Source organism: Leucoraja erinacea, chromosome 3 (assembly GCF_028641065.1).
Source record: "Leucoraja erinacea ecotype New England chromosome 3, Leri_hhj_1, whole genome shotgun sequence".
Lineage (NCBI taxonomy): Eukaryota > Metazoa > Chordata > Chondrichthyes > Rajiformes > Rajidae > Leucoraja > Leucoraja erinaceus.
This window is the reverse complement of record NC_073379.1, coordinates 62,316,741-62,338,718: the sequence shown is the minus strand read 5'-3', so window position 1 is coordinate 62,338,718 and position 21,978 is coordinate 62,316,741. Positions and strand designations below refer to the sequence as shown.

The 21,978-nt window shown below is 43.9% G+C and overlaps 1 protein-coding gene across 2 annotated transcripts in view; it reads right to left on the bottom strand.

The window, feature by feature from the left end:
• The window catches only part of glis3 (GLIS family zinc finger 3), a 477,161-nt gene that overhangs the window by 54,697 nt on the left and 400,486 nt on the right, over positions 1–21,978 (bottom strand). For both annotated transcript variants that reach the window (XM_055632800.1, XM_055632799.1), the window contains one exon: positions 16,402–16,568. In XM_055632800.1, coding sequence (XP_055488775.1) covers positions 16,402–16,568 — 167 coding nt within the window. The remainder of the gene's footprint in view (positions 1–16,401; positions 16,569–21,978) is intronic.

Sequence of the window (21,978 nt, the reverse complement as noted above, 5' to 3'; positions counted from 1 at the left end):
TTATTGTACATCCCATTCTCCTTGAGAAAATGCAGGACAGTCATATTCATGAAAGGCATGCCACCAAGTGCTGTTGACTAGAGATATCCCCCGCTGGTTAGCACGCAACAAAAGCTGTTCACTGTACCTTGGAACACGTGACAATAAACTAAACTAAACTGAACTGAACTATATCCAAGACTTCAAAGTGGTGATAATGACATTGTGTGACATTTTCTTGCTAAGATACTTTGCGATTTGGAGGTGGGGAATGGATCCGGTGGCATTCCCATTTGCCTGCTGTGTTAGGTTAAAATTCAAGATGACACTTTTGATTTTGTTTCCAGACTGGATTGCAGCATGCACAAGCAGTTCCGGGTGGAAGTTATTCATGACTGCTGCTGGTGGGAGGGCTGTAAAACGTTAACTTCCCGCTCCCACTAATAGGATTTTGTGTTACGGCCATCAGGATATGGCCCGTAGCGTAAGTTAGTTTGTCGGGTAAGGTCTAGAGGTAATTATGACTGGAAGAGCAAAAGGAAGCCTCCGCAGAAAAGGCCAAAAGTAGGGGACCCGGGACCCATGAGGAAATCTGCTACAATATAAAACCTCATATACCTGGATTCGACGCAGGGTCCTTTTCATTCACAGTTTCAGATTGCTGTGATTAGCAATAAAGCTTGCAATTGGGTCTAAATGTGGTCACTGGATGTGGTGTTTAAATATTAATGAGGCCTCTTGCTGTTTATGAGAGGGGGGTTGCATTGATACTGTTGAGCATCAGGAAATTAAGGGCAAATTGCTCAATTACAATGTTTGGTACATTGCCATTTTAACTTTCCACTCGCTCCATTCATACCAGCCAAGCCGAGTTAAAACGAATTATTTAAATGTCTAGATCTCATGCACTCTATTTAACTATCATCATTAACATTAGTTTTTTGAATATAAGCTGCAGACCTTTGAACTAATTTCTATTACATGGGAAAAGTTGTTGTATTATCACAAAGGTCTGGCCTTCGTATTTACATAAGATGGTCGAGAGTAATTTGTATATGCCCCAATTAACAGTAAACAAAGTCAAGAATAACATTTCCAATAATTCACTGTAGCAGACAAATGTGATGCTTGAATTATGTTCTGATAGTTATGAAATGTGTATCAACATCGAGGGGAAGGGTGGGCCGGGATTAATTTTGATAGTCCCTGGTTAAGGACGTAAGAATTGTAATGCATAATTAATCTTTGCTCAACAATTACAATGCAGGTAGCATGCTAACTTTGTGCTAAGTGCTCAATATAATGACTTCAGTGACTAACTCTGCCTTTGATTGAGTGGATGCTTTGGCAGGCCAATACTGTGAGATGTTAACTCCTTGTAACATAAGCCTGCACTTCCTGAAGCCAGCCAGCACCAATTAACAGGTATATTGTAGCTGGAGTAGTTGCTGGCTGGCATTCTTCAAGGATATCCAACTTAAGAAGTATTAAAGAGAGGCACAGCATGGGAGAGGGCAGGGTCCAAAGTTTACTAACACTGCTCCATGATTCTCGACATTGATTGTGGAAATTAGAATCAAGGTGGAAATAATGGCTAATTGCTTCCATACTCCTGCAGTGTAGACACGCGCAGTTTGATTGGCAATGCTATTCAGTGGAAGAACATTGGACCCAATACTCAAAAGTTATCTCTCAATTCTGCCATGCTGCCAGATCAATCACAATTTCCTGTCAGCTTTGCAGTCAAACCTCATAGAGTCATAGAGTGTTACAGTTTGGAAACAGGCCCTTCAGCCCAACTTGCCCACAATGGCCAACATGTCCCATCTACACCAGTCCCACCTGCCTGTGTTTGGTCCATATCCTTCCAAATTTGTCTTATCCATGTACCTGTCTAACTGTTTCATAAATGTTGGGATAGTTCCTGCCTCATCTACCTCCTCCGGCAGCTTGTTCTATACACCCACCACCTTTATGTGAAAAGGTTACCCCTCAGATTCCTGGAAAATCTTTTCCCCTTCACCTTAAACCTACAGTACATTCAGAAAGTATTCAGACCCCTTCACTTTTCCACATTTTGTTACGTTACAGCCTTATTCTAAAATGGATTAAATACTTTTTTTTTTAAATCATCAATCAAGACACAATACCCCACAATAAAAAAGCGAAAACAGGCATTTAGAAATTTTTGCAAATTAAAAAGAAATAACTGAAATAACACATTTACATAAGTATTCAGACCCTTTACTCAGTACTTTGTTGAGGCACCTTTGGCAGCAATTACAGCCTCAAGTCTTCTTGGATATGATGCTACAAGCTTGGCACACCTGTATTTGGGTAATTTGTCCCATTTTTCTCTGCAGATCCTCTCAAGCTCTGTCAGGTTGGATGAGGAAGTCTGATGCACAGCTATTTTCAGGTCCCTCCAGAGATGTTCATTCGGGTTCAAGTCCGGGCTCTGGCTGGGCCACTCAAGGACATTCAGAGACTTGTCACAAAACCACTCATGCGTTGTCTTGGCTGTGTGCTTAGGGTTGTTGTCCTTTTGGAAGGTGAACCTCCACCCCAGTCTGAGGTCCAGAATGCTCTGGAGCAGATTTCATCAAGGATCTCTCTGTACTTTGCTCCGTTCATTTATCCCTCGATCCTGACTAGTCTCCCAGTTCCTGCCGCAGAAAAACATTCCCACAGCATGATGCTGCCACCACCATGCTTCATCGTAGGTATGGTATTGGCCAGATGATGACTGGTGGCTGGTTTCCTCCAGACATGCTGCTTGGCATTCAGGCCAAAGAGTTCAATCTTGGTTTCATCAGAGCACCAGCAAAAACACCCCTTTTGGCAAACTCCAAGCGGTCTGTCAATAGACAATAGGCACAAGAGTAGGCCATTCGGCCTTTCGAGCCAGCACTGCCATTCACTGTGATCATGGCTGATCATCCACAATCAGTACCCAGTTCCTGCCTTCCCTACATATCCCCTAATTCCGCAGTCCCCAAGAGCTCTATCTAACTCTCTCTTGAAAGCATCCAGAGAACCAGCCCCCACTGCCCTCTGAGGCAGAGAATTCCACAAACTCACAACTCTCTGTGTGAAAAAGCTTTTCCTCATCTCCGTTCTAAATGGCTTACCACTTATTCTTAAACTATGGCTGGACTCCCCCAACATTGGGAACATGTTTCCTGCCTCTAGCGTGTCCAAACCCTTAATAATCTTATATGTTTCAGTAAGATCCCCTCTCATCCTTCTAAATACCAGAGTATACAAGCCCAGCCGCTCCAATCTATCAACATATGACAGTCCCGCCATCCTGGGAATTAACCTCGTGAACCTACGCTTCACTCCCTCAATAGCAAGAATGTTCTTCCTCAGGTTTGGAGAACAAAAGTGCACACAATACTCCAGGTGTAGTCCCACTAGGGCCCTATACAATTGTAAGAGAACCTCTTTGCTCCTATACTCAACTCCTCGTGTTACGAAGGCCAACATGCCATTCGCTTTCTTCACTGCCTGCTATACCTTCATGCTTACTTTCAGTGACTGATGAACAAGGACCCCCAGATCCCATTGAACTTCCCCTTTTCCCAACTTGACACCATTTAGATAATAATCTGTCTTCCTGTTTTTGCCACCAAAGTGGATAACCTCACATTTATCCACATTAAACTGCATCTGCCATGCACCCACCCACTCACCTTACCTGTCCAAGTCACCCTGCATCCTCATAGCATCCTCCTCACAGTTCACACTGCCACCCAGCTTTGTGTTATCTGTAAATTTGCTAGTTACTTTTAATCCCTTCATGCAAATCATTAATATATATTGTAAATAGCTGCGGTCCCAGCACCAAGCCTTGCGGTGCCCCACTAGGCACTGCCTTACATTCTGAAAGGGACCCGTTTATTCCTACCCTTTGTTTCCTGTCTGCCAACCAATTTTCTATCCATGTAAGCACCCTACCCCCAATACCATTTGCTCTCCAATACTTTCTGAAAGTCCAGATACACTAATATCCACTGGCTCTCCCTTATGCATTATCCTAGTTACATCCTCAAAAATCTCCAGAAGATTAGTCAAGCATGATTTCCCCTTTGTAAATCCATGCTGACTCAATAGACAATGGGTGCAGGAGTAGGCCTTTCGGCCCTTCGAGCCAGCACAACCATTCAAAGTGATCATGGCTGATCATCCCCAATCAGTACCCTGTTCCTGCCTTCTCCCCATATCCCCTGACTCCACTATCTTTGAGAGCCCTATCTAGCTCTCTCTTGAAAGTATCCAGAGAACCAGCCTCCACCGCCCTCTGAGGCAGAGAATTCCACAGACTCACAACTCTCTGTGTGAAAAAGTGTTTCCTCATCTCCGTTCTAAATGGCTTACCCCTTATTCTTAAACTGTGGCTCCTGGTTCTGGACTTCCCCCAACATCGGGAACACGTTTCCTGCCTCTAGCGTGTCCAAACACTTAATAATCTTATATGCTTCAAACAGATCGCCTCTCATCCTTCTAAACTCTAGAGTGTACAAGCCCAGCCACTCCATTGTCTCAGCATACGACAGTCCCGGCATCCCGGGAATTAACCTTGTAAACCTACGCTGCACTCCCTCAATAGCAATAGCGGACCGATCCTACTACAGGTGCACAACCTTTTATCCGAAAGCCTTGGGACCAGACACTTGTCGGATTTCGGACATTTTTCGGATTTCAGAATGGAAGATTTTTAGCGTAGATTTTAACGGCTGGCTCAGTGGTAGGGTGCTCGGCTCGTATACGCAAGGTCGCGTGTTTGCGCCTCGATCCCGGCAGTTACTCGATCGCGAGTTTGAGTCTTCAATGTAGATTTTTCTTGCAGAATAGGAGAGAATAGGGAGGGTTAGGCTGGGATCATTCTGGAGGATGATCTTAGTGTGGAGACAAGTGTAGGAGAGGTGTACTGACTGTGTGGGGAAACTTTGGAAGTGATTCTTAGTCTCAAAAGCCCTGGTCTCCGGCCCCTCCAACTCTCGCGGAATCCGCTGGGGGCTGGTCCTATGGCGACGCGTTCGGCGCCCGAGCTTGTAGCCCCTCACCCAACCCGGGTTCCTCTGGAGTTGGAGCGGGGCTGGGCTAGAGTTGCTGCTGGCTGTGCGTCTCTGGGATCTCCGTGCTTGCAGTGGGCCTGGGGGTCGTGTCCCGATGAGGGGACGCAGCTCGGGCTGTGGGCGAGCTGCCACTTGTCGGTGTAGCGGCGCATCGGGGAGCGGCTTCTGGTGGTCCTGACGTCTCAGCTCCTGTCCAAGGGGGTGGCCGGAGACGTCAGGACCAACAAGAACCCGCTCCCCGATGGGCCGCTACAGCGACTAGCTCCAGTTCGCCACAGCCCGAGCTGCGCCCCCTCATCCGCAACCCGGGTTCCTCTGGAGTTGGAGCGGGGCTGGGCTAGAGCTGGGGCTGGCTGTGAGTGCCTACGGGATCTCCGTGCTTGGAGCTCGGTGTACCGTTGGTCCTGCAACTCCGGTCACCCCCCTGGAATGGAGCTGCGACTGGAATTGTAAATCGCCCTTGCCCCGCCCTCTGCAACTGCAAACAACCCCACAGTTTCCCAGCGCTCCTGTACAGGGGGGTTGCCGGAGACGTCACAGCCCGAGCCATCAGCTTTGCCCCTACGGCTCCCAGCGGAGACCTGTTCCTCTGGAATTGGAACGGGCTGGGCTGCTGCTGGAGGTGGGTCCTCTGGTTCTTCCGTGCAGCGCAGTGGGCCTGGGGGTCCGGTGTCCCGTTGGTCCTGACATCTCCGGTGACTGGCAGCTGGGCTCCAACGGAAGACAGTGCAAAGACCCGCCGCGCCGGTGCATGCGCGGGGAGCTGGAGAGTTGAAGGGGTCACACACATGGCCGGGAAGCACAGGGGTGTAGGTGGGGGTGAAACTGAAGGGAGTGACAATTTGCTGCTGCCTGCCCGCTGAGTTAAAAAGTTCCCACGCAAGACTCACGATACACTGTGTATCGTGAGTCTACCGTAGGAACTTTTTAACTCAGCGGGCAGGCGGCAGCAGATTGTCAATTATTAACCCTCCCGCGCAATATACCCTCACCTTCTCTTTTATGAATGGGGAGTTAGTTCCCCTTTCTTCGAGGACCGACCGGAGGTTCCGCTGTCACCCTCTGGGCGTGGGTCCGCCCTCGGTGAAGTTTTTCAAAGCGAGATTTCTTCAGGACTGAAAAATCTCGAAAAAATGGAGGTTTTCGGAGCTTTTTTGTTATCTGGAACTTCGGATAAAAGGTTGTGCACCTGTACTGCTATCCAAATGTGCCGCTATTTAATCTTTTATTATTGACTCCAGCATCTTCCCCACCACCGATGTCAGACTAACTGGTCTATAATTCACTGTTTTCTCTCTGCTGCCCTTCTTAAAGAGTGGGATAACATTAGCTGCCCTCCAATCCACAGGAACTGATCCTGAATCTATAGAACATTGGAAAATGATCACCAATGCATCCACAATTTCTAGAGCCACTTCCTTAAGTACCCTGAGATGCAGACTATCTGGCCCTGGGGATTTATCAGCCTTCAGTCCCATCAGTCTACCCGACACCATTTCCTGCCTAATGTGAATCTCCTTCAGTGCCTCTGCCAACCTAGATCCTATGGCCACTAGTACATAGTGGAGATTGTTTGTGTTCTCCTTAGTGAAGATGGATCCAAAGCATCTGTTCAACTCATCTGCCATTTCCTTGTTCCCAATAATAAATTCACCCTTTTCAGTCTTCAAGGGTCCAACTTTGGCCTTAACTAGCGTTTTCCTCTTCACATAGCTAAAGAAGCTTTTACTATCCTCCTTTATATTCTTGGTTAGCTTACCTTCATGTGCCTTTTACTGAGGAGGGCTTCCGTCCGGCCACTCTACCATGAAGGCCTGATTGGTGGAGTGCTGTAGATATAGTTGTCTTTTCAGAAGGTTCTCCCATCTCCAAAGAGGAAATCTGGAGCTCTGTCAGAATGATCATCGAGTTCTTGGTCACCTCCCTGACCAAGGCCCTTCTCCCCGATTGCTCAGTTTGGTCGGGCAGCCAGCTCTATGAAGAGTCCTGGTGGTTCCAAGGTTCTTCCATTTAAGAATGACAGAGGCCATTGTGCTCTTCAGGGAACTGCAATGCTGCAGAAATTGTTTTATACCCTTCCCCAGATCTGTGTCTCGACACAATCCTGTCTCGGAGGTCCACTGACAATTCCTTCGTCTTCATGGCTTGGTTTTTGTCTCTGACATGCACTGTCAACTGTGGGACCTTATATAGACAGGTGTGTGCCTTTCCAAATCATGTCCAATCAATTTAATTTACCACTGGTGGACTCCAATCAAGTTGTAGAAACATCTAAAGGATAATCAATGGAAACAGGATGAACCTAAGCTCAATTCTGAGTGTCATAGCAAAGTGTCTGAATACTTATGTAAATGTGACATTTCTGTTATTTCTTTAATTCTGTAATTCAGCGAGTCAGGCAGCATCTGTGGAAGGAATGGATAGACCAAGATTTGGGTCAGGGCCCTTTTTCATTTACCAGAGAAGTATTTCAAAAATAAATGCCCTGTTACCAGAACCATGATAGGAAATGAAAACTATTCTATTCACCATATGAAATCTTATCCATTTAAAATGTAAAACAATTTTACTAATGGCACTTGAACTGTTGAGCAAAGAATATCTAGTCATATGAGATAGAAATTGTTTTGTGTGAACACAATTTTTTGGCAAATTGAGTAAAACAACATTAAATAATAAAGGAATTATGACTAATTCTGGCAGATTTAAAATATGGAATTGTTATTATAATCTTCACAGATATACAACATTAAAATATGAGATGAGGCCTACAAATCCTTAAATAATAGCTTTTGAAAGACATAATCTATCTATCTATATACTTTTAAAACTCTGTGTGTGTGTGTGTTTGTGGGTGTCAGATTTGGCCTTTGATTCCTTGGTCCGCCAAAATTTGGCAAAAACTCCGAGATTACCTTGCTAGCGATTTCACCACACGCAAAACTCCTCATTACATTAGACATTTGTATGTACACATTTTTTAAAATCCATCCCCCCCCCCCCCCCCCCCCCCCCCCCCCCCCCCCCACTCACTCATTTTTTCGCCTCCTGCTGACCAGCCACCATAACGGCTGCTGCCGCCCGGCTCGCCTCCAAAAACGCTGACATTTTTCAAATTTCCCTAGCGATTTTCGCTGCTGCCACCCAGCTCTCCTCCACTCCCCCCCCCTCCCCCGGCCTGGCTCTGTCACGCTGGCGGAAGACGCAGATCGGCTGGTCTCCCGCTGCTTTTCGCCATCCCCACGGGCTTGCACTCTGTCAAAATCCCGCGCGTCAATGGACTGTCAGCCCGCAGGCGCATTGAGGCCCTATATGCAGCGTCTCGACAGGCATACGCAGCGTCTTGACGTCGTATGCAGTGTCTTGATGTCGTACACAGCGGCTTGACAGCGTAAGCCTAGCGTGTGGCGTTGCGCGATGACGTCAGGCTGCCCCCCCTTGCAACCGCACGTTGCAGGAACAACCCAACGAGTCTGCACTTGGTCTAGTATACTTTTAAAAGTGTGTGTGTGTGTGCGTGTGTATGCGTGTGTGTGTGCGTGTGTGTGCGTGTGTGTGTGTGTGTGTGTGTGTGTGTGTTATTTTGCCTTTGAAACGTATCTCCTCGTAAACTAGACGCCAAAATGGGCAAATGTTTACAGATTTCAGTAGCGATTTACCTTATGATTTTAGAAATCTAATCCTCTGTAAATTTATCTCCCCACATTTTCAATATAATTGTTCAGAAAACGGATTGTTTTTGCAATGCCCTGCTTGTGGTCCCGCTGCAGACGTCACAATGCCCTTGCTCGTGGCCCTGACACCCCCCAATCCCCCCGTTCTCGATTAAAGCAGATGTTGTCAACGTGCATGCGCAGTTTTCCACAAGGTCCGTAACCACTCTCCCCTGCCCCCCCCCCGTTCTTCAAAATGGGCAGAAAGAACGAGCGTTCTGCAGATCCGGAGGTCACAGCAGGTCACAGCCGGTCACCGGAGGCCATCGGCTTGTTTCTGAATCCTCTCCGTCTCCCGCGCCCCATGGTAGAACATGGCGGCGGCGGCCGTTATCGACGCGCGGGGCACGCGGCTGCTCTCTCTCTCTCCCATCTCTCTCTCTATCTCTCTCTCCCTCTCTCCCTCCTCTCTCTCTCTCTCTCTCTCTCTCTCTCTCCCCCTCTCTCTCTCTCTCTCTCTCTCTCTCTCCCTCTCTCTCTCTCTCTCTCCCCCCTCTCTCTCTCTCTCTCTCTCCCTCTCTCTCTCTCTCTCTCTCTCTCTCTCTCTCTCTCTCTCTCTCTCTCTCTCTCTCTCTCTCTCTCCCTCTCTCTCTCTCCCCTCTCTCTTTCCCCCCTCCCCCACCTCCCCCCCTCACCCACCCTCCTCTCCTCCTCCCCTCCACCCCCTCTCCCTCTGTCTCTTGCCAATCTCTCTGTCTCTGACCCTCTCTCTCTGTCTTGGCCCCTTCTCTCTCTGCCCTCACTCTCTATCCCCCCCCTCCCTCTCTAGACCTGCCTGCGAGTTGGAGGCTATGCGTCAGTGGATAGGGCGGTTATGGGGTAAAAGGAGCAAATTAATAATATTAATATAATATCAAGGGGGGTAGTTAGCGTGTGTGCGGGGGAGTAGTTAGTGTGCCCCCCCCCCCCCCCCCCCCCCCCCCCCGCAACCACACGTAAGGGGAACAGACCAATGGGTCTGCACATTTAAAACTGCTCTGTTTTTGTTTGAAGGACACGCATTAGCAAAACTAAACAGCTATTGGAGTACATGGGACAGTCACCCTTGACTCATTTGTTGTTAACGCACTAACACTTGGAGATTCACATTGGCTTCCAAGACATCCAGTCTTTAACAGAGAAACTGTTTACTGCTCTTTGTTAAAAAAGGCATGTTGGCCATGAAGTTGTTCTCGCCTGGTACAGCCAATTTAAACTGAACTGACAAGTTTAAGTGCACATTGGGATAGATAAATGTCACTATTGTTTTTGTTCTGGACTGAGCTGAATGTTCAGTGACCATGACTACAGCTCTTTAAATCATACTAAACAAGCTGGAAAAGCAAGGTAGTGAACTGCAGGGGATGGTGTCTGTTAGAACTGGCTTCCCACAGCCACCTGATATTATGAAATAAGCTAAAAGTGATGAAGCAGCATTATTATTCTTAATTTAACACATTGAAATGAGACAACTGAACATGATTAAAATTTCTGCCTCTGCCTGGTTGGTGAAGTTCAATCTTAGAATAATAAATTATGGAAACAGGCATGTCTTTCGAAGCTCAGAACTTGCCGAGTGCGAGAATATTGATTTTAAATTTATTTATGTTTGTTGTGTCTAAGATTTAGGCAGATGCAAAACTTGATTATAAAGGAAGTCAGTGATTTAACATTATGGGCCTGTGACTATCAAATAAAAATTATATAAAATGACCACTTAAACAATTGTTTCAGTGTCCTTCAGGTATTGGCATCTTCAAATCTCTGAGTTTGTGGTCTTTTTATAGCATTGCCAGGCACACATTACAATCAGAGGCCATTTGGCCCATTGTATCCATGCCAGCTGTGTGAAACTAATTAATACCCCTCCTTCGCTATTTTTAAACAATCCAACAATTATATATTTTTAAGTATATAAACATGTAATGAGTGCTGCTCCTCCAATTTACGTGTAACGTCACTCTGACAGTGGAAGAGGCCCAGGGCAGAAAGGTCAGTATTGAAATGGGAAGGGGAGTTAAAATATTTGGCAACCGGGAGATCATGTAGGCCAAGACAGACTGAACATAGGTGTTCAGCAAAATGATCGCCCAGTCGGCACTTGGTCTCGCCGATGTATAGGAGTCCACATCAAGAACAACCGATTCAATAGATGAGGTTGAAGGAGGTGCAAGTGAACCTCAGCCTCACCTGAAAGGACTGTCGGGGTCGCCGGACAGAGTCGAGGGAGGAGGTATAGGGACAGTTATTGCATCTCTTGCAGTTGCTGGGGAAGGTACCTGGGGAGGGGGTGGTTTGGGTGGGAAGGAATGAGTTAACCAGGGAGTTGTGGAGGGAACGGTCTCTGCAAAAGTAGAAAGGGGTGGAGATGGGAAGACGTGACCAGTGGTCGGATCCCGTTGGAGATGGTGAAAATGTCAGAGGATTAAATGCTGTGTGCGTCAGCTGATGAGGTAAAAACTGAGGACTAAGTGCAACTGGGGGGGGAGGGGGAGCAAATGGGATACCAAAAAGACACATGTGAGGGCCTCATCTATGATAGAAGAGGGTACTCCCCATTCCCTAAAGAAATAGGACATCTCAGATGTCCTGGTATGGAAACCTCATCATGAGTGCAGACACAGTGGAGACAGAGGAATTGGGAGATGTGGATAGTCTTTGCAGGAGGCAAGGTAGGAAGAAGTGTAGTTTAGATTGCTAATGGAGTCATATAATAGCACAGTTTACAATTGGTTTGAATAGCCTCTTGAAATCTAATTCCCATTCATAATTTTGAACACCTATTACATCTCCTCTCAGTTATGTTTGGCCTAATGGTGATATAGTTCATCGTCCCTCCAAATTACAGTAATCCTTTATGCATTTAGACATTGTCCACGTCTTCGCCAATGCTTCATCGACTTTTCTGGAATGTTGTTCCCTGAACTGAATGCAATTCTCTAGCTGGATCAAAGTTGTGAAAAATAGCTTAATTGATAAATTGTCTCTACAGCATTCACACCTCAATAGGTTTGGGTTTCAAGATTAAAAATCACGAAGAGTGAATCCAACCAGCCATATACACGGTGACTGCTGTTTTTTAGTTGTATTAGGGATTTTTATTGTCACGTATGCACAGCACAGTGAAATTCTTTTGCACAACCCACAAATGTACAGTCGCCATATTTTGCCGCTTTTTACAAAGAAAAATCCAAATGCTGGAAGTACTGGAACTCCCCTGATCTAGGTAACCCCAGGTAAGCGCCAGACTGCTGCAGGTCTGTGACCCGATGTCCCTTTCCTGGCCCATTCACCCCTGTGTCCTGGAGGGCACCTCCTGCAGCCATCCTTGAAGGCGCTGGAGGCAATACCCCGATCCCTCTCCTACTGGTCTAGGTGAAATGATGAAGGGTATACTGGTCCACACCCTGCGTCCATTGCCGCCAGTCCCTCCCTCCTTGACCCTCTGGTCTTTGGGGCTTCCGAGCTTGCGGGCGGCCAGCTGGGTCTTTGTACTCTGGGTCTGTCCTAGTTCTCGGCCTGTGGCTGGGTCTTTGCTCTCGGTGGCCTCCAAGTCCGTGCTCACTCTCAGCCAGCTGCTGACTATTCACGGTGGCTGCTGGGTCTGTTCTTGCATGGCTCCACAGTGGCTCCTGGCAACTTCCCCGCTCCCACCTCTTCTGTTGCAGTTCTGTACCTATTGTGCAGACCGAGGATATTGCATTGACTTCATCAAAATATCGAAATCTGGGTTTGGTGACAGTTTTCCCAGGGCCTGGAAATGGCCGGGTGTAGACGCTGCTGGTTTGGCTGAAGAAACCATTCTTCCAGCTCCACCAATCTCTCCCTTCAAAAAATTCTCCTCCTTCTCAGATAAACTCTGTTTCCTCGCACTCAATCAGTCATGCTTTTGCCCCCTCTCCCCCATTCTTCTCTCCTGCTACTTATGAATTTCTGGCACAACTCTCAGCTTACATTGTCACTGGAAGGAAGAAAAAATAAGAGAGGAAATTTCCTTCTGTGACACCAAGGCTGGTTAATTAAAAGATTTAGGTTGGCTCAAGGCTTTGACATCACTGCTGCATTATCCATCTCTTTGGATCTGAGAAATTACTGAGGCATCTTGCTGTACTCTTACATTTTATGAAACAGATTTCACCGTTTTGACCTTTTGAAACAAAATCCATCTGCACCCCCCTGCCCACTCTCTCATAAGTCACCACACATCTATTTTGTACACAAGAATATCTTTATACTGCATGCTACCGTTGCAAATTTGGAGAACCTGTCAGATTAATTGTAACATAACAATACACCATCCAGATATAGTGCAGGTAATGGAGAATAGGTGGAATGGCTTCATGTCTGATCCTGGCCTATCCTGAATATGCAATGAACAGGGCCGTGTGGTATAGTATGAAAACGGCCCCAACATTATTAATTGCTTCACTGGGCAGCATTCCATCTCAGCTGCCTCATTAATAGCACAATATTGCTGCAAATGATGTAGAATATCTTGCTCTAAATCTCAAAAGGACTGGGACTGATATTTTTTGCAGCACGAAGCAAGAATTAATATTGGTCTGCTTGAGTGGGATTGAAGTTATTACCATGGTTTATAGGCTGTGAAGGTAAAGCTGTGGGAAGCTGAGCCATCACAAGGGCACAGTACAATAGTAAACATAACCTCAATATGATGAATTTGATTGTGATGAATTGAGCACTGCAATATTTAATACATAAATATTACATAGTCTGCAGCTATTTTTGTATTGGTATTAATCAGTAAAGCCTGTATAAAAATAGGAAAAAGAAGCACATAGTATAAATAATTTAAACTAATCCATTAATATTGCTGACAGCAACTTTTCACGTATATTTTTGACTTTCACAGAAATTTCTGTGGGCTTGATTTTCGGCTCATTGACTCTGAGCAAATGGAAATTTAATGTAATTGGGACATGATTGACTACAAATTTTAATTAATCTGATAGGAGCCACATCTGTTCTTCCTATATGAAAACCCAAAGTGATGTACTGACAGTTAGAATAGAGCACACCATTAATTTAGTAGGAATGAAAGAAAAACGGAAGCAATCCAATGCTTTATTCATGTTCATGTGATCGGAGCAGAATTTAGCCACTCGACCCATCAAGTCTACCCCGCCATTCAATCATGGCTGATCTATCTCTCCCTCCTCACCCCATTCTCCTACCTTCGCCCCATAACCTCTGACATCCATACTAATCAAGAATCTATCTATCTCTGTCTTAAATATATCCACTGACTTTGCTTCCATAGTCTTCTGTGGCAAAACATTTCACAGCTTCACCACCCTCCGACTAAAGAAATTCCTCCTCATCTCCTCCCTAAAAGAACGTCCTTTAATTCTGAGGCTATGACCTCCAGTCCTAGACTCTCCCACTAGTGGAAACATCCTCTCCATATCCAAACCTTTCAGAGGTCCCCCCTCATTCTTCTAAACTCCAGCAAGTTTATAATTTGACTGGGCTGTCCCGAAACATAGCCATAGATTTGCAACGCAAAGAGCCGACTTTTTAGCCCACCTTATTTATTCCGTCACTAAACACCCATCTTTACTAATTCCTTTACCAGCACTTGGTTCGTAACATTCTACTTCTTGGCTATTCAAATGTGCATCTAGATACTTCTTGAATGTTGCGAGAGTCTCTCTGTCTTCACAAGCTTCTCAGGGAGTGTGCTCTTCACACTTCTGGAAGGAGGCAATGGTGGTGGAGAGGGTGCAGAGGAGATTCACCAGAACATTGTCTGGGTGGGACATTTCAATTGGAGGGAGACGCTGAGGCTGGGTTTGTTTTCCTTGGAGTGGAGAAATCTAGGAAGGATCTGATTGAGGTGTACAAAATGATGAAGGGCATTAATAGAGTAGATAGCAAGAAACCTTTTTTTGCACAGCAGATGTGTTAAAACCAGAGGGCACATGTTTAGTGTAAAGGGTTAGGCGGTTAAGAGATTATTGGAGTCGTTCAGAGGGTGGTTGGTATCTGGAATGCTAATAACTGTACAATGGAGACATTTAAAATCACATTTTTCAGCAACTATATTGCAAGAGGATGTTTCATCTAAAGGAAGGTGTGGTGTATTAGGTTTTTAGCATGTTGTTATCTGAGGAACAGAGAAAATTAATGAAAGGAATGAGAGAGACAATTAAATTGTTAGAAATCCCTCAGTTAATGACAAAATATGAGAAAATGAACCATCCAATTTAATATTTTTGTTAGAAACTATTTTGTCACAAGTATGACTTGAGCTAGAGGCAAATTTAAGGAGTTTTTTACGACCAGATTCATGCATACACGCATATTTGGTTTCAACTATGTTTACTTACAGAAATCCACTTCCTTTCAATGTCATTCCTGCGATAAACATACTGCATGGCAAATACATTTCAACCAGTGTAATCCTAAGCTGAAATGAGTAAGAATTACTTCCTTCAGAAGCCAGAAATCCTTCCATTAACAGCTGAACTCAAACCGATGAGACAATAAAGAAAAATGAAGAGATAAAAGTGACTTAAGTCATGAGTGGAAAGAAGGCAAAATAGGTCTAATTGAATAGGAATGGAAAATCAAAAAAGGAAATAGGCTTGGATGGTGCATGACAAGGATTTGTGGCTAGAGGAATGAGGGAGACGAGAGTGGGTTTGGAATGGAGAGAGATGTCCCAACATCTGTTTTCTAACCCCTTCTTCTCCCTTACAAACCTTTCCCTCACAGTTCTCCAGAGTTGCTGCCTGACCCACTGAATTACTCCAGCACATTGTGTCCTCTTTTGTAAACCAGCTTCTGCACTTCCTTGCGCCTACCTCACAGATAATGCTTCCCTTGCCCTCATCTTCCATCCATTCTGCATTAAAGGGATCATTTTCTACTGTTTCCTCCATCTCAAATCAATCTCCATCAAAATGTTACCACCCAAACATAACTTTCCTTTCTTTATCAGTATTCTGAAATAAACCTTTGTAAAGTTCTAACCCACTTGTTATTCACCATGATTATTCTCTCCCTTTCATTTGAGGGAACCAGCCCATAGAGAGGATGTACACTTTGGCATCTTATCTCCCCCCCCCTTACTAATAAGCTAAATCCCAAATATTAGCTCCAGATGAATCATTGAATTAATTGTGTTGTTTGCAGTTTAGTCTGTTGAATTTGCTGCCCAAAATGCTGTCGCATTCACTTTGTGGAGACTTAAGGTGATGCGCTGTGTAAAACTGCATCTGTTGGGAAGAATTTGAGCTTTCGGTCACTTTAATCCCCTGATCTACCCCACTATAATCTCAGCCGCTAGTAATGCTATTCCAATGAACTATGCTATCACTGACATTCCTGGTTGTTCTTTCGGCATTTTTTTCTTTCTGGAGTTGATTAAAACAGTTGAATCTCTACCAATAGAGGGTAATCAAATGCAGACTTAATGAAAAGTCATATTCTGTAATGTTAGCAATGTTTTTCTTTCCACTAAAGTCTTGAGGCTACTTCTCGTCCAGAAGTAAGATTTGCCATCAGAAATTTCCAGTTGCAGAATGAAAAAAAAAAATAGTTTTCATCATGTAATGCAGAAATCTTCACTCTTCACAAGATTTCCCATGTGGCCTTGACTTTGTTTTAGTGTCTTTATTTCTTACCTTGGACATGGATGCTGCTGGGTTGTGCTGGCGGGTAAGGTTTGAGGTGGGATCCTGAATATTGCTGTATTTGTGGTGGCTGTGGCGTTCTTCTGTGCATCAAGGGTGGAGGTGCTGCAACTCTCCTGGGACTGATGTGATGAGGAGAAGGAGCTGAGGCTGCAAACCTGTGCACAAATCAATAAGGACATGCATGAGATAAACATTTGTGATAACTTTACAAAGTTGCCTTTTTTTTACATAGAGGTCTAATGATAAAGGAGAGAGAAAGAAAATAGATTATAGCAGACCAGTCAGCCTAATATTGATGTGGGGTGAAATACTTGTCTATTATAAATAATGTGTCATTAGAATTCCAGAAATCCAGAAAGACACCATTAAAGGGAAATTGTGTTTGACAATCTACTAAAGATTTTTGAGAATCTAACTGGTTGAAAAGAAAATGGCGAACCACCGAATGTGATGTACTTTCAGAAGGCTTTCAATAAAGGTCCACAAAAGTTATTAGTGTGCAGAATGAAAGCCAATGGTGGTAATATATATTGAACATAAGTTTGTAGACAGCAGAGAGTGGTGATAAATGGATCTATTATATGGATGGGAGGTGGTAACTAGTGGATGACTGCTGGGACCAGTGCTTGTGCTCCAACTTTTTACAATACATATCAATTAATTGCATGATGGGAACCAAATATAACGCTTGGGCACAAAACAAATGCTGGAAGAACTCAGCGAATCAGGCAGACAATTTGAGAGGGAACTTTATTCAGACTCAAGCGTGTCCATTCTCTCCACAGACGCTGCCTGACCCAGTGAGTTCCTTCACCACTTTGCTTTTTTTGTAGTTTCTTGTGTCTCCAGATGTTAGAGTTCTAAGTTTGCAAATGACATGAAACCAAATGGGAATGTGAGTTATGAGGTGGATGTAAAGAGTTTTCCAGGACATTTAGATATGTTGAGTGAGTGGACAAAAAACATATGACATGACAGAAAAATAGAAATGTAGAACATTATTTAAATAGTGACTGATTGGGAAATACTGATTTTCAAAGAATTTTAGATGTCCTTGTTCCTCTGTTACAGAAAGCAAACAGGTGGGTGCAGCAAACAGTTAAGAGGACACATAATATGTTGGCCTTTATTACCAGAGGTTTTGAACACAGGAGCAAGGGTGTCTTACTACAATTATACATCACCCTGGTGGGACCACACCTGGACTATTGTGTATAGCTTTGGTCTCTTTACCAAAGTAAATATATCCTTGCTGAAGAGGGAGTGCAATGAAAGTTACCAAACTGATTTTCTGGTGAGATAGGACTGTTGTCGGACGAGGGCTTGGACTGACTAAGATTACATGCACCAGAGTAAAGGAAAACAAAAGGAGATCGCATTGAAAAAAATAGTTTTGAGTGAGCTTGAAAAACTGGATGCAGGTATGATATTTCCTCTGGTTGGGGTATTTTGAAGGATCAGTCCCAAGTTTGGCAGTAGGAGATTTGTAACTGAGATATGGAGAAATCACCTCACTCAGACGGTGGTGAACGTGGAATTATCTACCAAAGAAGATGGTGGAGGCAAACCTGGTGAATATATTTAAGAAGGGGGCAGAGTTCTAGATACAAAGTGCAACAAACAGTTTAGGGAGTGCAGTATTGAGATGAAGGATCAGACATATTCGTATTGAGTAGTGAAGTCCACCCCAGGGGCCGAAAGGTCTCCTCTTGCTCCTGTGCTTCTCATGCCTGAGCTAGGTAGATTGTTAGATGATATGGGAGCTAACTTTCTATATTGCTAATGGCAGATGGCAGAGCAAATCACTGGCCAGGATGCTCTCCTCAAGAAATAAAACTTAAAACTTCAGTCGACAGAGTAAGCATTACACGTTTGCTTTAACATCCATAAACTAATTACAAGTGATTTCCGTTGCAAAATAATGTTTTTTAAGTTTTGATATGAATTATTCATTGAGCGCTTAATGACATTGGTGACAATATTCATTATTAATACTCACTTACACTGTAATAAATGTTTTTTTGGACATATTCAATCAACATTGGTGTTTCTGAATTAATCAGACTTTGCTGCTGGTAAGCTGTAAACTAACAATCTAAAACAGTCAATATGTACTTCAAACCAAATTCCTCAGGCTTTAAAAGTCACTATATAAATGGTTTTTGAGTTGCCTTTCTTTGCTTCTAGTGTGCTTCAGCTGCTGGAAAACATTGCCTCTTGATATCTGTAAATGTGTGGATTCAATCAACTGAGAATCTTGGTGAATAGTCGTTTGTTTGAGTTGCCCTTTAACCATCTTTTCCGTGCAGCATACAGTGCTGCCAGATGAATTGGAAGCTGCATTGAAAGACTTCCAGCTGCATTGGAAGCAGATACAATGATATTGGTCACGGTTTCCTTCAGCTGGTGTTTCTGGAAAGAACTGCCAGCTAATAATAATAACATGCAGGTCGGTATTCTCCTGATTACTGCGCCTGTACATTGCAACAGAGAATCCGGAACATGTTTGATTCTGACGCTGGACAGCGCCAAGTCCATGGATGGAGCTCGGTTGCGCTAAGTTCAAGTTATTGGATCCTGGTTCCTCAGCTTTGTGGCCGATAAGGCGACCATATCACCTTGTTCATCTGATAGGAACTGCTGACAAACAATTACGTATATTTTTAATTTAATGCATTTAAATTAAATTAAAATGCATTTTTTAAATAGATATATTTAAATCAACTGTTTACATATCTCTGATTTCCAACTACATTTAGAGATTGTTGATCAAATCTTTCATGGCAGTGAGCTGCCAAAACAGTTTGGGTGAATGCTCAGGATCCACCTGCCCACTCTTAATTACTGCTCATCAACCAAATACTTTATTCCTCAGAGTTCAGGAGAATGAGGAGTGATCTTAATGAGGTGTATACAGTCACAAGAGGAATAGATAGGGTGAATGGTTAGGATGAATGTATTTTATCCAGGGTAGGGGAATCATGAACCAGAAGACGTAGAGTGAGAGGGGAAAACTTTAATTGGAACCTGAGGGACAACTTTTTCACAGTTGAGAATGGTGGGTATATGGAACGAGCTGCTAGAGGAGGCAGGTATTATAGCAACATTTAAAATACACTTGGACAGGTACATGGATAGGAAAGATTTAGAAGGATAAGGGCCAAACATTGGTATATGGAACTAGCTTAGATGGGGCATCTTGGTCAGCATGGGCAATTTGGGCCAAAGGGCCTGTTTCTTTGTTGTCTTAGTCTATGACTAACTGATCCACCTGGCAGGACTGTGCCTCCTCATCAACCTGGGGGACGATGAAGATAGTGGAGGGGATAAACAGGAGACCCGGTCACATTGAGCATGATCAGTCTTAATTATATTAGATGTGTCCCTCCTTTCCTATCTCACTAGCATGTTCAATGCACAATTGGTTGAAAATGTGCATCTAAAAGATTGAAAAAATTCTTGCAACAGATATGGACGGAACATGAAAATATCCTGAAATGTGGAAATGTCTATCGGCTGAGAATTAGATGCAGACCCTTTGATATTTTATAGTTTAACACTATTAATACATCCCTTTATTTTGAATCCTTGTTGCCCATTCTCAGTCTACATGCCAGTATACCCCATGCTTGCTATGAACAGGGCTAATTGCTGCTGAGTGACCAGACAGTGTACTACTAGGAAATCATTGATATTAACAAATTGCATTGTTGGGGTGGGAAGGAAGACCCTTAAAATGTTTGGCATGTGTTGCATCTCTGGTCATGGTCTTTAATTCTGGGACTATAAACTTAGTTGCTTTCGAATCTAAAAGTATATTCCATTTGCTGATATGAAGCAAATGCCAGCACTCCTGGGTACATGAATAAATCAACACCAATACCAACAAGTTCCTAATTATTCTATTTTTAATAACAAACAGCTTATTTTATTGTATCGCTCTGATATTTTCCCCTCATTACTTGACTCTTGAGGATACTCCAGACCATTGTGCTATTTGTTGGCACAGAGTAGTGCACAGAGTTTCACAGTTTCCCATTAGTTTGGGATCTAGGCTCAAGAAATCCAGGCTCAAATGCAGAGCAATATCCAAACATAGATTTGGTTGCAATTTCAGACATCTTCCTTTTTTTTCTTCCTTGCCCACTACAAGGTCATCTTTGCATAATTAAAGGGTATACTAAGATGGTTGAGAGTCACAATGCCACTCAAGAGTAATGGAGGTGTACTGCATAGAAACAGGTCCTTTGGCTCAATGCATCCACGTGAGCCCAGCTATATGAAGCCCAGTTAGAAGACTAGATTGTTTATGGTATAAAAAGAGGGAAGGGATTTGCAAGTAAGCTATTTCTAGAAAATGGTTGATTGTCTCTGTGTACAAAATTCAAAGATTCAGTCCTTGAAATCATGCTGGATAAAGTGAGGTAAAGAAAGTCTAACAGAAAAACAGAAAATGTTATAAACACTCAGAAAGTGAGTCAGCATCTGTGGAAAGGAAAAATTTCAAATAATGGTGCAGAAAGTGAGAATGCAAGTTTGTTTTACATTACAGAGAGGGTAGGTATGAGATAAGGAATATCTCTGATATGGCATTGCCTGAATGCTGAGGTGAAACGTGGTTTAGTTTAGAGGTACAGCATGGAAGCAGGTTCTTCACTCCACCGAGTCCACGCTGAACATTGATCACCCAGACACAAGTTCTATGTGAACCTACTTTTGCATTCTACACATTCGGGGCAATTTACAGAAAAACCATGCTGTCACAAGGAAGGAGAGAGAGAGAGAGAGAGACAGAGAGAGAGAGGGGAGAGAGAGGAGAGAGAGAGAGAGAGAGAGAGAGAGAGAGAGGAAGAGAGAGAGAGAGAGAGAGAGAGAGAGAGAGAGAGAGAGAGAGAGAGAGAGAGAGAGAGAGAGAGAGAGGGAGAGAGAGAGAGAGAGAGAGAGAGAGAGAGAGAGAAGAGAGAGAGAGAGAGAGAGAGAGAGAGAGAGAGAGAGAGAGAGAGATAACTAGGATTTCTCAGCATATTAGAGAATTCTGTGGAAAGAGAATTCCTACCGCTGAATTGATCAATCCTGAAACAGACAAGTAGTTCTCTGAAATTCTTGAATTTGATATTGAGACATGAAGTGCGCAATAGTGGCAGGTTCCTCAAAGCTTGCATTGTGCCTTCAGAGCAATACACAATGCCACACTGTGGGAGTGGGCTGGAGAATGAAAGTACCTGTATCAGAAATTTAGAATGTCAGGCCTGTGGACTGAACAGAAGTTCTGTAAGGCGGATCCAGTCTGTGTTTGCTTTCTTCAAAGTAGAAGAGACTAAATTACAAACACCCAATACAGTGCACCATAATGGAAGAATTGTGAGTGGATCTCTGCTTCACCTTCAAGAAGTGTTTACTTGAAGAGAAAGCTAATCCTTTGTGTACACATATGAACTCTGCAGAGAAGAATACTACAATAAACAAGATAGATGCAGACTACTAAATGTGAAAATCTGGCTCTAGACAAGGAGGAAGATATCAGACATCAGCAGATCTATCAATATTTGGGTTCCGACCAGGTAA